Source organism: Rhyacophila brunnea, unplaced genomic scaffold (assembly GCF_057557595.1).
Source record: "Rhyacophila brunnea isolate RB1 unplaced genomic scaffold, BYU_Rbru_1.0 scaffold_6, whole genome shotgun sequence".
NCBI classification, from domain to species: domain Eukaryota; kingdom Metazoa; phylum Arthropoda; class Insecta; order Trichoptera; family Rhyacophilidae; genus Rhyacophila; species Rhyacophila brunnea.
This window is the reverse complement of record NW_028233276.1, coordinates 22605545-22621484: the sequence shown is the minus strand read 5'-3', so window position 1 is coordinate 22621484 and position 15940 is coordinate 22605545. Positions and strand designations below refer to the sequence as shown.

At 32.5% G+C, this 15940-nt stretch overlaps 1 protein-coding gene across 5 annotated transcripts in view; it reads left to right on the top strand.

The window, feature by feature from the left end:
* The window catches only part of cv-c (RhoGTPase activating protein), a 705315-nt gene extending 693627 nt beyond the window's left edge, over positions 1–11688 (top strand). For 3 of the 5 annotated variants that reach the window (XM_085957154.1, XM_085957152.1, XM_085957157.1), the window contains 9 exons: positions 110–362; positions 825–928; positions 1051–1181; positions 1717–1921; positions 4464–4558; positions 9207–9344; positions 10152–10292; positions 10754–10933; positions 11363–11688. In XM_085957154.1, coding sequence (XP_085813280.1) covers positions 110–362; positions 825–928; positions 1051–1181; positions 1717–1921; positions 4464–4558; positions 9207–9344; positions 10152–10292; positions 10754–10933; positions 11363–11477 — 1362 coding nt within the window. In that variant the 3' untranslated portion in view covers positions 11478–11688. The remainder of the gene's footprint in view (positions 1–109; positions 363–824; positions 929–1050; positions 1182–1716; positions 1922–4463; positions 4559–9206; positions 9345–10151; positions 10293–10753; positions 10934–11362) is intronic. The other 2 variants (XM_085957156.1, XM_085957155.1) reach the window with 1 other exon arrangement.
* Positions 11689–15940: the final 4252 nt, after the last annotated feature.

Sequence of the window (15940 nt, the reverse complement as noted above, 5' to 3'; positions counted from 1 at the left end):
TGACGAACCCATGGTCTCCTTGAGATAACTTTCTTACTCCCATCCAGTTTCCAGGAGTATTCACCGTGGTATCTCCTTCCCAGCTTATTTTTATTCTTTTTGTACACAGGTCGGCATATTCCGCAAAGCCGGTGTCAGATCGCGCACATTGAGACTTCGTCAGTTGGCAGAGAGTGCCGGGACAACGAGTGTCGGTGGCGGCCATTCGTCTGCGACTCCTCCTCCTCCCCCGGCCACCCTCGCCCCATACGACGAGCAGCAAGCACATGATGTGGCCGATATGGTCAAGCAGTACTTCAGAGAACTTCCGGATGCCTTGCTCACCAATAAACTCAGCGAAACCTTCATAGCTATTTTCCAACGTAAGTGATTACTTGATTGTATTTGCAAATAATTGTATTCTATATTATTTTGTCTAGAAGTATACCTCAAAATCTGATTCCTTCTTTAACCGAGCTTACTGCCCAATGAAGCATATTGTTTTTTATAGTGAATCTTCAATGATTATTGTCCAAAAAGAAATATGACATTTTCCCGCAGATGTGACTTATTCCGACCATGTCCGATCCTAATAGGATCATATGGGCCTCCACAGAGTAGAGGTTTGTATTAACAGATTTTGTTTTTTACGAGAAATGGATGTCAGCCACTTGCTCAACCTATTAGATCCATACCCTGACTCACACACATTAAAAAACAATATCTGTACTTGCCAGACCCAGAATTCGAACCTGGGACCCACGGCATTATAGTCCAACGCTTAAGCCGTACGGCCACCGTGGGTGTGACTTACCTACTGTAATCTGATTTTGTTCATCTTTCAGATGTTCCCCAGCCTATGAGAGAAGACGCCGTACAGTGTGCCCTCTTACTATTACCAGAAGAGCACCGAGAAGCTCTTCAGGTTGTTTTGGCTTTCCTCCAACAGGTAAACAAAAATATATTTGTAACCCTCGCCTTCTACATACTTGCATTATTTCAATTAATATTATCAATGACCACCAACTTCAAAACCAATATTTTAAAGCTATTGTGTATGTTTTGTTTCAGGTGGCGGACCATTCAGCCACTAATCAAATGACAGCTTCAAATCTGGCTGTATGTCTTGCACCAACGTTGCTACGACTCCACCATCATCAGCAAGGCCAGGGCAATAGCAACAAAGAGGGAAACAGCAATCGGTTAGTGGTATTGGGTTTAATTCAATAAATGTAGACATGTACACTTAGCTTCTTTTAAAATCCACTAAACAAAATATAGAATGTAGACTCCTGCTATGTATTTTAATTTTGTAACCAAATTTTATAATTCCAAAAGAAGTATAAACGGTTTACTAATAAAGTGAATAATTTCTCCTGACAGAAGTTCATAGTAGTTTTACAAAATATCTTTGATCACAAGCCACTACTAATTGCATAATAATTTGGGTGATGCCTTCCTCGTGTATTTTTTCATGATAAATAAGCGATTACTTCTCCAATAAAAACCTAATATGTCTAAGTATGTATGATATGATATGTGACGGATAACTTTGCAAGAGTATTGTCTAAAATAAGTTCAATTACATTTATAATATCACCACAGTATGATAATTTACTAACACCATAAGCGTTTAAGTTCCTTCTATCCAATTAGCACAATCCCTGACCCTAGCGCACAACCTGACCCCTCCTTAAATTCAAACCTAACCTCTCTTTCCTGATTAATGTTTTACAGATCAGCATCTGCTTCTCCCCGCAGGAGGCGTGGCGGAACGGCAGGTAACAGCGCGGTGGCGGCACCCGACGCGCGGGAGCTCAACGAGAGCAAAGCCGCTCATGACTGTCTTCTGCTGCTCATCAAAAGGCACCGCGAGCTCTTCACTGTGTCCGCTGATACCCTGCAGCGGTGCAAGTTTAATAGTCTGGAGGAAAGCATACCGGTAAATTGACATGTATAGAATTATTCTATAAATTGCATATAAATAATAAGTGTTTGATTCCGATATAATGTAAATTCAAAAAAATAATACATCAATTAGATATAGATTCACGAGTATAAGTTGTCCGCTGAACATGTACCTACCCGAAAAAAATCGTTTTTTTCGGTTAGTTACATGTTCAAACACATGCGTTAACATGATCTTACTCCCTACTTCAGTTATCGTGTGTCAACTTATGGCTACAGCCGTATGTTGTAGCTTAAACACTGGGAAATGCCAATAGAAATGGCGTATTTCAAAAAAATACCACCTTATTCTTAGGTCAATAATAAAATTATTATAAAACAATCATTATTCGTAGGATGTTTTATCACATTTGAATGGTCAAAGACATAGCTTATAATCAGTGTCTTTTGAATTATGTTCAAATGTGTTAATCGTGCCCATTTCTTGAATAATAAAATGCCTAATTCTTGTCAAATTTGGGATCACAGAGATTATAAATATAATTTTTTATCGTAAATATTTCACTATAATAATGTCGATATAAATTTTACTAATGGTTTTATAAATGCGTTTAAAAATTATTAAATCTAAAAAATCTTAACACCACTGCACATGGATGTACTAAAATATGACTATATTTTAAAACATTAGATCGAGAGGTTTAAAAGAATACTATTTTATGTAATAAAAATACTTTATGCAGTAATCAAATGTTTAAAATAAATATAAAGGATAATAAGGCTTCAAAATTATATAAATAGATTATCTACACCGTTTAAGGAATGTTCAGGCTAATGCTTTGAAAATACCATAAAATCTCCATTTTAACCTTCGTTGGGCATGTGGGCCCTTAAGTGCAGCTCCCAATATCTCTTGATAGAAATATAGGTATTTTATTTCCCCATTATACTTCGTCAGCTGAATGCAGAACTATTCTAACTCACATTTGAAATATTTTTCAGAACAGTCTTTTGAAACAGCCTACTTCAGTTATTTATTATTTATATGGACAAGTGTATGCACCATTTTTTTCATCAATAATCCTACTAAAATATGATGCATCCATTTAAATCCATAAAGATAATAATTAATAATTTCAGTAAGTTGTTTCAAAAAACTCTCTCCTCAAAAATTTCAAATGTAAGTTGGAATGCATTCAGCTGACGACTTGTATTTCGCGAGTTTTCCTTTAAATTAATTAATTAAAAATTAATAATTTTCCTTTATTATAATTAAATTATAATTTTTGTATTTAATACTACGTGAGAATGTGACTATAGCAATATATATATATGAAAATCCAGAATGTGGCTCTCGTTCACCTCATGTATGCCCATCCCTGATTTCTATACCATTCAGACAGGTTTCATATAAAATTAGATAAAAAATTAAAGATATTTATTTTTAACATTGAATTACAATTCATGAAGTCCTGTCTATAAAATTTTGACATAGCAATGTTAAATAAAGCTAATTTTAATATTCCTAACACTATAAACAGAAATATTTTTCTCTTGGAATACAGGCGGCCATCGACTTTCATATGTAATTGGTTCCTGGAAATGTGTACGGATGTTGAATGTACGAAAGTAGAGTAATGTAAAAAACGTGAAAAAGTGTACTCTATAATATTTATTTATCAATGGGTATAATAAAGTTAACGAGGCGTATTTATAGCTAACAGGTGTTTTCTTTATAAACTTGTTAATAAATAGTTGAATACCACCCTTTTTTTCTTTGTGGAGAGAGTAGCTACAGCATGGAAGTGCACAGTTTTTGCATTATCAACAAAAATTTTAATTTTTAAGAAATGTACGAAAGTCAAGGGTCGCTTGTAGTAATGAAATATCATTTGAGGCCACAGTTTACAGGTGTTTACAGAAATTTTAAAACTGTTATGCAGAATTTACAATTACATTTAATTTTGTTGTCAATTTGTGCATGTCATGTATTCCTTCAATCCTCAGTTCCACATTAATATTCATTGATATTGAGTCAATGTATTATTATTGTGAATAATACTAGTTTTTAGCCGCCTATTCTCAAATATTTGTCAATGAATCAACAGTCGTAATGTTTTTATTATGATATAATTAAGAAGCTGTTTTTGATAGTACAATATCAGGGAACTCAGAAATAATGGGTACTGAAATAACTAACGGGTGTGGAGTAACAGGCTACCGATCTCGACTGTGGAAGAATATGGGATAATCTTAAACACGTCATGTAAAAAATACGCTTGTCCTTCGTTCTGACAACTGCTCTCAGTTTATGCACTGACACTCATTCAATATTAGTATGTTTGAAGGTTGTAACACACACTATTGCACGTCTCTAATGTGTGGTTCATTTTGGTAGAACACTCACAAATTCAAAACCCTGCGTCAAAATGTAGTATATTGGGGAATAACCTATCGGAATTCTATCTATTAATATGTTATGTGCATAATATAAATAGGTAAACTATTAAAAACTTGAATTACCTAATCGATTGTGATAGTGCGTAATATGAATGTAATTTTATGTTCTGTTTTAGGTAACATTAGAAGAGTTGGGCTCTGAATTCCAACAAGACTGGAAAGGCTTCCAAGAAGCCAGTACGCAGGCACTGCTCAAAGAAGCGAGAGAAAAGTTAGTATTCAGTTTGGCTATTGTCTTCTTCACACTCATACACAAATTCATTGGTTTATAATAGGCACATCACTCTCGATAATCAAAATTACTTCTTGTATCTAATAAAACGTATATATTATCTTCTATAAAATAATTATTCTTGTTATTACTGTAAAATATTATCTACCTTTCTATCCAGTATATTTGAGTAACATTATATTATATCTTACAATTTCTCATATTGTATATTTATCGCATTAGTAAATTTGTTCTTTTTATAAGTATAGTAATAAGTATTTACCTTTCTCTAATTCTGTATTCTTGATTATAACGCATAGAGCAAGTGGCAGAGCTACTAAGAGGTGAGATTAAGTATAAAATGATAGTATCATAACTTATGTGTGTGTCCCGTCACGTTTTTCTCACAACTAAACTACACATAGTTAGTTACACTAGTTACCATGAACCTATTAAATACCTTTGCTTCTAACATTTTTTTTTAGGCGCTAGATCTATTTTCTTTTGTTAACATTCCTAGAAGTTTATATTTATTTTATAGATTGTATATTAGAAATGTAGATTGCAAACTATGCATGCTCAGCACACACGAGTAGGTAATTAATAGTTTTAAAAGTTTCTTTTAATTGATAAAATTATAATAATTTGCATGACGCTTGTAATTATTATTATAGAAATGTTACATAATATAGCGAAGAGCTTGAAAATCTGCTTCTACGGAATACATTCCTGATAATGTTCTGAAGAGAAAGAAAGCAGGTCATCATTTACTATTTTTTTTCATCATTCTCCTAGAGTCGTTCGTCAACATAAAAAGTACCCATCGTACTAGGATCCGTAGACCCAGGGCTTTTTTTTAAAAAAAAAAGGTGCCGGAACTCACTTCATGTCAAGCTTTTTACTAAATAAAATTATATTCAAATGTCACTTAAATGAAATTTAAAGGAGCTATGCCACGAAGCGAACAAAAAAAGGTTGATTTTTACGATAATTTTTTATTTTAGTCAAAACAAAGCTACAGAAACAATAAAATACATACATTATATTTGAAATATATTGTACAAATAAGACTAAATAAGACTAACTTTAAAATAAAATTGTAAATACATATGTAATGTATTTATTTATGAACTTGAATAAAAGTTTAGAGTGATTTCCAAAGTTTTTTCCAATTCTCGTCTGATACATCATCTCGATTCCTTTTCTTAGTGTTAGAGTCTAAGGCCGAATGTCTTCCTTTAAGTAACCACCTATCAACATATTTTGAAGGATCGAAAAGTGTCAAGGGTGGTCCCACGAGTTTGATGAACAAGAGTGCCGAAACTGTTTTAGTGTTTAACGAAGCTCTTGTTGGGGTAATAATAAGATTCATTTGCGAAAACCCCCGTTCACATTCACTTGAAGAAATGGGAATAGAATTCAGAGCATATACCAAACGCAAGAGTTTTTCAGAATATGTCTTTTCGAGAATGTATTCGCGAAATCCACGAATCATTTCTCGTTCATCTAGTTGTAGCCTGATCGAAATGTTTCTAATTTCCATCTCTCCAAATGTCAACCGATTATCAATGTCTTCAGGCCAATATTTTTGGTCAAGTACGCGAGCCCAAAGTGCAAACTCAACATCTTTATTATCTAGCAGCCTTTTTTCAATTGACGTTTTCAACGTGGAATAAAATATTTTCGGATCAATAGGAGGATCATTTTTAGAAACTTTTTCGTGAAGTAAAACTCCACGAAAATGCAGATTGCTTATAGCAGCTGCAGCACATTTATAATAGGGTCCAAAATTCTGTTTTCTTTCTTCAAAAACTTGAACGAGTTCATTTATTTTTCGATTTGCAATGTAAAGGTTCACATTGCGATTTTGTAGGTCCAAACTAAGTTCCGACAATTCTTGGAGAGCGTCGCACATCAATGCTAGATCCAATAAAAATGCTGTTGATGTTATTTTGTTCTTTAAGCCACTGTAAGTACACTTGTCATTTTTATCTCTTGTAGGGTCATTCATCGCTTCTTCAAAATGACGCACAAGGGATTCATAATTATTCCACACAGCCGAAACTGAACGAAAACTAGATGCCACCCATCGGGTACTTAAAACTCTTCCGATTTTCAGTACCTCAACGCCTAGTGATTCTGCACATAAATGCAACTCTCTATTATTTTTCGGCGACGCGTGGTATAAAACATAAAGTTTATCAATAAATGATTTGAATCTATTGATCCCTGAAATTTTTTTTACAACATCACTTACTGATAATTCTAATCTGTGATTAGTACAATGCCAAACTATAATTGAAGGAAATTTTTCTGTCAGCAATTTTTTCACTCCATTTTTAGAACCTAACATCACAGCAGCGCCGTCGCATGCAACCGAAACTAAATATTTTTTTAAATATTCTTCTGTCATCCCATATAAATCAAGAGATTGGAGTAATGATTCAAATATTCCTTTTGCCGTTACGTCTTTAAGTTCAATCAAATCCAAAAACAAATTAATTGGTGAATTCATTCCAACACTTTCGACACAGCATCGAACATACACAATGAGGGTGGTTTTTTGGCTTATGGTGGTAGACTCATCAATTATCAAAGAAATTATATTTTTCGATTGAACAATTTCTTTGAAAACATTTTTTCTCATTTCATCACATATATGATTTACAATGTTAACACATGCGTTAGTGGAATGGAGAATATGACCCATTTCGATCCCATTTAGTTCTTGGAGATTAATTTCACTTTCAAACATATTGAATGATTGATTTTCCTTAGCTACTTTATATGCAGTTCGAAAAATGTTTGCTGTTATTACTTTTTCGCGAGATAACGATTTTAAAAAAGTATTTTCAATCTGCTTTTTTTTGGCTTCAGAAATGATTTTTAACGCTGCTTTGTGTGCAATAGATCCTCTGTGATCGAAAATTTTTTTTCGAAGTGACCCCAATTGTAGCTTCCTCTCTTTCCCAGAATACGTGATTTCATTATTGGCCCATTCTTTGGATATTTTCATTCCCATTGTCGTTTCAGTTCCAAGAGTTCCAACGTTTCTGCAAATTGTGCAGCCAAGTTTCATTTTGTGTACGTTCAACCATTCGTTTTTTGAGCAAAAATCGTTTTTTTGATCTAATGACCAGCAGTCTGGCCAATCGTTTTGAGTTCGACCTTGATCCCCGAGATCAGCTAGAGATGATTCAGGAACATCTACATGTACCGATATTTCCATATCTTCTGTCATCGTTTCTGTTTTGAGCTTTTTATTTGCGGAATCGGCGCCGCTGCCGGTGGTTGAGAAGTAACAGGAAATTTTTTTCATATTTAAACTTGGGGTTGCACTAAATAATATATAAAATAGTTGCACAACACGTAATCGTAACACAAACTGACTAAACAAACGTAAATAACAATATACGCAGATGCTGCCATGCGATAAACGTCAAACTGTCAAAATCATAATACGCAGCATACGTATGAAGCTAGTTACATACGCATGTTTGCTATTTAAACTATACGGTTACTTCACTAACACTAACACGCCAACATTCAAAATGGCTTCCACCTGTACCTTATTTTATCATTTTAACGAATTATTATTGTAATTACTTAAGCGCAAATATTTTTTCGTTTAATTGATTTTGAAATAAAACCGTGAAAAAAGGTGCCGGAACGCCGTTCCACCGCGTTAAATGGAAAAAAAAGCCCTGCGTAGACCTATATGGTAGACTAATAATTAACGCACACCATAATTCTGTAGTAACATGGCAAAACATGATATGTCCATTTTTTGGAAAATTTTGTTACCTGAGTCTACCTTACAGGTTGGGAGAAATAAGCTGTGTCAATATGTGATTTATTCATTGTTTGAATATTTTTCGAAGTTTAAAATTGCTCTCCTGAACAATTTAGAAAACGGATATATCGTGTTTTGCCATCTTACTACAGAATTAGGTTTGCCAGTATTCCAGGCTAGTATGTAACGCTTTTGTGATATCTAAGTTCACTGTAAAAAAAGGCATAGGTCTCGCTTCAACTGATATCTTATTTATGGCAAAGTGGAATTTCAAGCTCATAGAGACAGGTATTAATTAGTTTGGAGGAATAATTTACAATAGACCGATGTTTTTTTAATGTAAAATTTAAAAAATCTAAACATAATTGATCGGTTATAATAGTAGGAAAACATGTTTCATTTCAAGGATGTCTACTGTTGAGCCATAAAACTATCATCAAATCTTCCATCTGACTTACTATAAACCTTACAATACTGTCTATAAAATAATACAGTAAAATTATTTCTCCAAATTTCAGAAAATGTAAATGTAGTGAAAGTTAGTTACATATTATGTAGTTGCATAATTTTAGATGAGTAATTATTAAAAGCCTAGCTAAAACCAGAATTATAGATGTAATAACTTATAATCATGATTATTTAAATAATAGAAAATCATTAAAATGCATACCTACTGTTGTGAGAGAAAATAGTACATTTCAAATAAACCAAAATGATACGTTTGCCAAAATTGCAACCAAGGACATATTATTAATTTAACTATTTATAAGTATGTTTACGTAATAAATACTTGGGCAACATAGATATTTTTAGATTATCCCATTGTTTTAATACCAATATGATATTTTGTTCTAGGTCGCGAGGCTGGGTGTCAGTATCAACACATGAGCCTCACGTAGACTTATGCTACAGAAAAGTAGGGGATGGACACCCGCTGAGATTATGGAGAGTCACGACAGAAGTGGAAGCTCCACCTTCAGAAGTCCTAAACAGGTAAACACCCATTATTCTATATATGTTTAATGACCATTATTATCTTAGTCAATCTAAAAGTATGGTCCCGGGCATATTTTTAGGCAGTGAATAAAATCAGCGTAAGTTTAAAGCATGTACGGCTTCACCACCACTAGTTTAGTTTCGACTATTTTTGCTGGGGTAGTGATCATCAGTTATACCAAGGCGCTTCATTAAAACACCTTTAACAGACTCTACATCTAAAAGGCTGAAAACAATTTTCTTTCACATGTTCATACAATTATACACTTACACAATTTTACATATTAGTGCCGAGCCACACCGGGCAACTCTGGTCTCGAGACCAGTCGCCGAGACCAGACCGATGCATACAGTTATATGGACCATGCCACACCTGGTCGCCCAGTAGTCGCGCAAGCAATAAAGTCGGGCGATCAGTAACATCTCGTTCTTGCGCTCGGTCTGGTCTCGCGGTTTCACTGGTCGGGCGACCAGTAGCGATGTAGGAAAACATATAGCTATGTTTTGAGTGCTGCCACACCGGGCGATTAGTCACGGGCAGCCACGCCATTATATTTATTATTTTTTGCATACTTGCGTGTACATTCATTATTATTTTTATTATTGGCTGCCTCTCTGGTCGCCGGCAAGTCGCCCGAGTAAATCGCACGAGGAGACCAGTCGCGCGACTGGTCTCGAGGCCAGAGTCGCCCGGTGTGGCTCGGCTCTTATTATCCATCCAAATATTAATAGGAATGCAGAGTAGAGTTAATACCTACTCAAATGTTTAGTGAATAATTATATTTGTTTTAATCAACTTTATAGAATATTGCGGGAGAGACATATTTGGGACGATTCGCTACTGAAGTGGCGTGTGGTAGAAAGACTGAACGGCCAGGCAGAAGTTTTCCAATACCTCACAGCGAGTATGGCCCCCTTACAAGCAAAAGACTACTGTGTTCTCAGGTAAATTTTATAATTAGTATGATATCTATGTACCTATTTAATTATTGTATATGGTCGGGGGAATACACATTATCATTATTTTTCAAACTAAACTAAACAAAAACTCTTATAGTATGAATGTTAAACAAAAGGACAAAGGATACGCCAAAAATAATTGGAAGTCATTGAGAAAATAAACGGAAAAATTAATCGCCAACCCAAATTGCCGTCTGCTTTAAATCGTTGTAATGGAAAAGAAGACCGGCCATGTACAATTAAAAGATAGAAAATATTCCAGTTTAAAATATCTGTATCGAATGGCTATCATATATCATCCGTTGTTCGATTACCTCACAAGTGACCCTAAATTAAAAGTTTTTAGTCTAAACCCCAAGATAAGTGTTTCAATTCTGGTTTCATAGTCAGAAGAATTTGATTTATTCACTTTAAGAAGAAACTTAATTTTTATGTGTTATCTACAGATCATGGCAATCTGATCTACCGAGAGGGGGCTGCTGTGTGGTGGAAACATCAGTGTCCCATGCGGGCGCACCTGTTTTGCTGGGCGGGGTTAGAGCCGTCGTTCTCGCCAGCCGCTACCTCATCGAACCCGCTGGCAAAGGCCGATCGAGACTTATGCATTTAGCTAGAGTTGATACCAAGTAAGTTTTCAGAACCATCTTACGTATTAAAATGATTAAAAACTGCTGTAATTTTGGATAGACCAGCGTTTCCCAAATGGGTTCACCGAGAGTTGCTAGTTCTTGTAAAAATGAATTTGACAATGGGATTGAAGAAGGTTAATTAAAAATATTTCAATCACATTTGAAACTATGCTAGATAAAACGGTTTAGACCAGCGGTGGCGAACCTATGCCACATGCGCAATTTTCCTGGCAGGCAAAAGAATCAATTTTATACAATAATAGAATTTACAAGAGACTATTGTTCTTTGCCTGTTATTATTTTTAATGTAAGTACCTAGTGAATATTTAAGGAGTTCCGATATGTTCTACAACCTGTTGTAAAAGAGTTCTGTGACTAAAATTAATTGGCATTCCCTATATTCATGAATAATATCTCTTATTACAGGGGAAGAACTCCTGAGTGGTATAACAAAAGCTATGGCCACCTCTGCGCGCTCTATTCAGCGAGGATCCGAGCATCGTTCAAACACAACACAGACGGACCCGAGTCGAATGTATGATCTTTGCATATGCCTTAAGCGTTCGCTTGGGGCAGCCTTCATTTTAATAAAGGCATTATTATTATAGTCGTCCACATTAACTGTGTCTAACCCGGTGAAGTTAGTTGTAATGCAAAACATTGAAAATTATCCACAATCGACAAGGGAAATTTGTTGTACGGATGAAAAATTCTAACAATATGCAAATTATAATATAAACAATATCCTCATCAAAGAAAGAATTTCTAATGGCAGTGAAAATTATTGAGTAATGAACTTCTTAAAATATCATTATTACACCCGTGATGTAATATAATATTATATTATGTAGGAATATTAAATATTATTCCTAGTGACCTGTGTTTGTTTTTGACTCTTCGGATTCATAAATATTTGGACATTTAATTGAATTATATAAAAAAAATATCTCAATTTAAATCGTTATTATAATATTGTTGAATAAAAATACAGAACATTAACTGATGCATATTTATTAACAAAAGAATATATTTAGAAATATTTATTAATAACTAAGTCTTATGACCAAACTTTATATGAATGCAGTAAATATGCATTGCTCTGAATAAAAAATTGAGAGGTCTATTAAAATTGTAAAAATTAATATCAGCAGCTGATAATGATTAGACATGGTATCTTATATAGTAGATAAATCAAATTGTCTTTGTTGTTTCCCATTCGAGTTTTCCGAGTCCGAAAAAAGGAAATAATATTATGATGTATATAAAATGTACCTATTCGTTTCCAAATAATGTGTGGTTCGGTGGATATGTGGCCTTATTCAATACATCACAATATAATATTATGTAATATTTAAAAAATGTATATTCACTTATATTGTGTCTAGTCGTAATCGCCGAAACGCCGGTAGATATTTTTTTATAAATTAAGCATGATAGTATAATAATATTAATATGAATAAAATAGTATTCAGCTGTAAATTACATTTCCAAATAAAATCGTATTATACATACTTTAATTATAATATCCTTGAATGTCCATCTAATGAATGTAATAATAATAAAATTGTTATTCGTATTGATTATTATGAGTAGAGTAGAACTTTTGCATTTGTTGAATTTCAATATGTACACAAGTGAGTTGTTGATGGTTGAATTAATGCACATAAGTTTTATGAAGTCTCATTCTGAAATAATCCGTTATTACCACATTCCACGGAAAAATATTGATATTTCTAATATGTATGGATATTTTCAGTGTTTGAAGAAGGGACAAGTAAAACAAAACATTTAAATTCTATACGGTTCGGTTTGCTGTCAAAATAATAATGACATTTATTCACCATATCTATATACTCTAATGCCGCTTTCTCTCGTGCCAATTTTTGACATTGAACAGTGTGTTGAATGACAGTTTAACGTTAATTGATCAGTGAGAATCACATTTCAATAAAATTGATCGACTTGTAAGTTGAGGTCTGGGCGCAAGCTATGTAAATTATCATTGACGTTCTTGTACTTATGAATAATGAAATTATAATTTATTTTTTTATTCAATATTGAATATACACAAGGTTTTGAGAATGTTGATTCTTTATTATAGACATAACATAATTTTGAAAAACCTCAGAAACATACAAATTAGAAAAAAGTCTAGAAAAAAAGTTAGACCGAGTTGGTACCTCAGTTTAAACCTAAAATAATTCATATGAATCATAGACGGATTGATAGCTTAGAGGCCAAAGCACTCACCAGGAAAGTGAAAAAAAATATTTTCTTTAGTTCATCACTTAAAATACCAGAAATTACAGAGACACACAAATTAAAATCACTTGACGCCATCGTGATTATATCAGGTCAACTTAAATCAATATAAGGGAACATTCCTTGTGATATCTTGTTTGACATTCAACTTACAGTTGATTGACAAAAATCACCACACACTTAACGCTATTGTATGTATGAATCCAGTTTCTTGTATAAATATTTAGGTATGTGGGGTGAAGTGAAAACTGTATCTATTTCAATTTAACATAGAAGATGTTTATTGTTATGACCTTACCTGGATAAATCGTAACTAATCTAATCTTCTGTAGTCCTTTAATCCTCAGCACCTCAATTATGAACAAATACCTCCACAGAATATGGGAAATTTAAAATAGTAGGTACCGATTTGTAATGGTCTACCTTTAATTTTATAAAACTCATACATAATAATATTGTGAACAAATTTATTTTTTTATTTCTTGTGTGGACTTATTTTAAATATTTTTCATTATTTTTAATAAAAAATTCTTGTATATTTTTTATAAAAAGATTTATTATTTCTATACTTCACGTGTTGCATGTATTATTGATAAAAAATAATTCTCACACAATTAAATTATTGTTCCATGTTTTACATTTGTTTTTTTTATATAAAGTTCGAAGGTGATTCAATTTCCATACTAATAATCAAACAAAATAACTGAAAATAATACGACTTTATAAATTTGTGTCGAGCGGCCTCGATATGATATCAATTTTTGTTTGAGTTGTTATTTTGAATATTCCAAAGATTAGTATGTAAGGTTAATTACGTATACATAAACTAGACTTGTTAATTTTATTTTTAATGCTGGATCAACGTTATATTTATGTATTTCTTTATCGCCAGTAAATAATGTTTTGCAATAAGTATTATAAAAAATAAAATAATATTAACACCAACAATGTTTTAACAGACCAATTTACCGTTGCGATAAGTCTATAAATGTATATTAAATTAAAAAAAACTCTTGAATGTAAAATTATAAGGAAAAACCGATAAAAATTCACCTGAGTGAATTTCTATAAGAAATGTTTTGAACTCTATAAAAGTAAATATTATTTGTTTTTATTTATCTAACCTTTGATGTACCTAAGCCACATTATATTATAATGAATGGAAAGACTTATGGGAGTCTGAGCTTATAAGATTTGGATTGAAAAAGAATTTATCAATATGGGACGCAATTTTTCTAAAGTACAGAGTTTATCACTTATCGTATTATTATTACCCTAAAATCTAGAATATTTCAAATATTTATTAGAGGATAAATTGAATTTATTTTAACTTTTGTGTGTCGATACATTATTAATATATAATTTAATTAGTATGGATACAATACTCGAAATATTTTTAAGAAATCTACGGGCATTATTAAGTGAGATGACAAAATTACCATGGGCATTCATTCCACTGTAAAACTATTTCATAATAACTTTAACAAAAAGAAAAATTGTATGAAAATTATATATTGTAAGACGTACCTTTTCCTTTTTTAAGTATTAAATTTCCAATCTTGCTAAATAACCTGTCCAATAGTTAATTCGTAAACAAGTTTAATTTTGTCAGTCAAGGTCTTAGAGGTTTCCCACACTGCTATAGTTATAAATAGAGTAGAGCGATAATAGAGATGTTCAGATTCCAAAATGGTAATGATCAAATAGTCAGTTGTAAATCGCGAAAATTGAAATGTTATCATTAGATTTAACATATTTACAGTAATAAAACATTTGCAATCTATTTTTTTTTTCAAAACCAGCCCATAATATGGAATAAAAACAATTTTTGGAATAAAACAATAGATAATAGAAAAATATATTGAAAAATTATGGATTAGAAATGTTTCTTTATAATATTTATTCATAAAAAAGTATATAAAAAAGTGTTGTGTATTTAAATGATGACAAAATCTTTGAATAAGACCATTATAATTAAAATGTATTCAAGGCTTCTTTTAATTATAAGTAACCTAGTTGAAATGTAATTTAATTTTTTAGTTATCGTTACGTTTTGTAAAAATGTAAATAATCCTGTACATAAAAAAATATTATATGTTAAAAAATACAAAAATTTACCTAATTTACTGTCATAAATATAAATATCCCAAGCGTTGGATTGAATATTGAGTGTATGTATATGTACACCGGTATGTATAGGGGAGTTTTTGAATATATTAAAGAATAAAATAAAAATGTATTGTGTTCATATTACACTATGAATCTAATAAACAATGTTGAATATATAATTTAATTAATATTAATGACTACATCAAAAATATACAGTCATATTTACCAAATTAAATTGTTTCATTTTGCTTATTGAGATGCGTGGTGGGGTCTAAGTCGGTGGTTTTCCTGCCAATCGCTGAAAATATTATTGCCCTTTAAGTACCTACGCCTGGACTGGTGATTCCCAACCGGGTTCCGCAAATTCCTAGGGCTCTGCAAGATCTGTCAGGGGCGAAATGAGAATTCGGAAAAAGCTCACCCAAAAGGTATATCTTGAACACCTTTTTGGTAATAAAGTCTTAAAGGTAAGGTTTAACGTGATCTGAATTTAAGCAATGGAGTGCCCATTTGGAAATTTGAGCTTATTTAGGTTTAATATCATCGCATCATACCTATTAATCTATATGAGAAGAGAATTTTTATAGCACATAGAACAGCTATGAAGAAACAAAAATTGAGGAATTCAGTTGT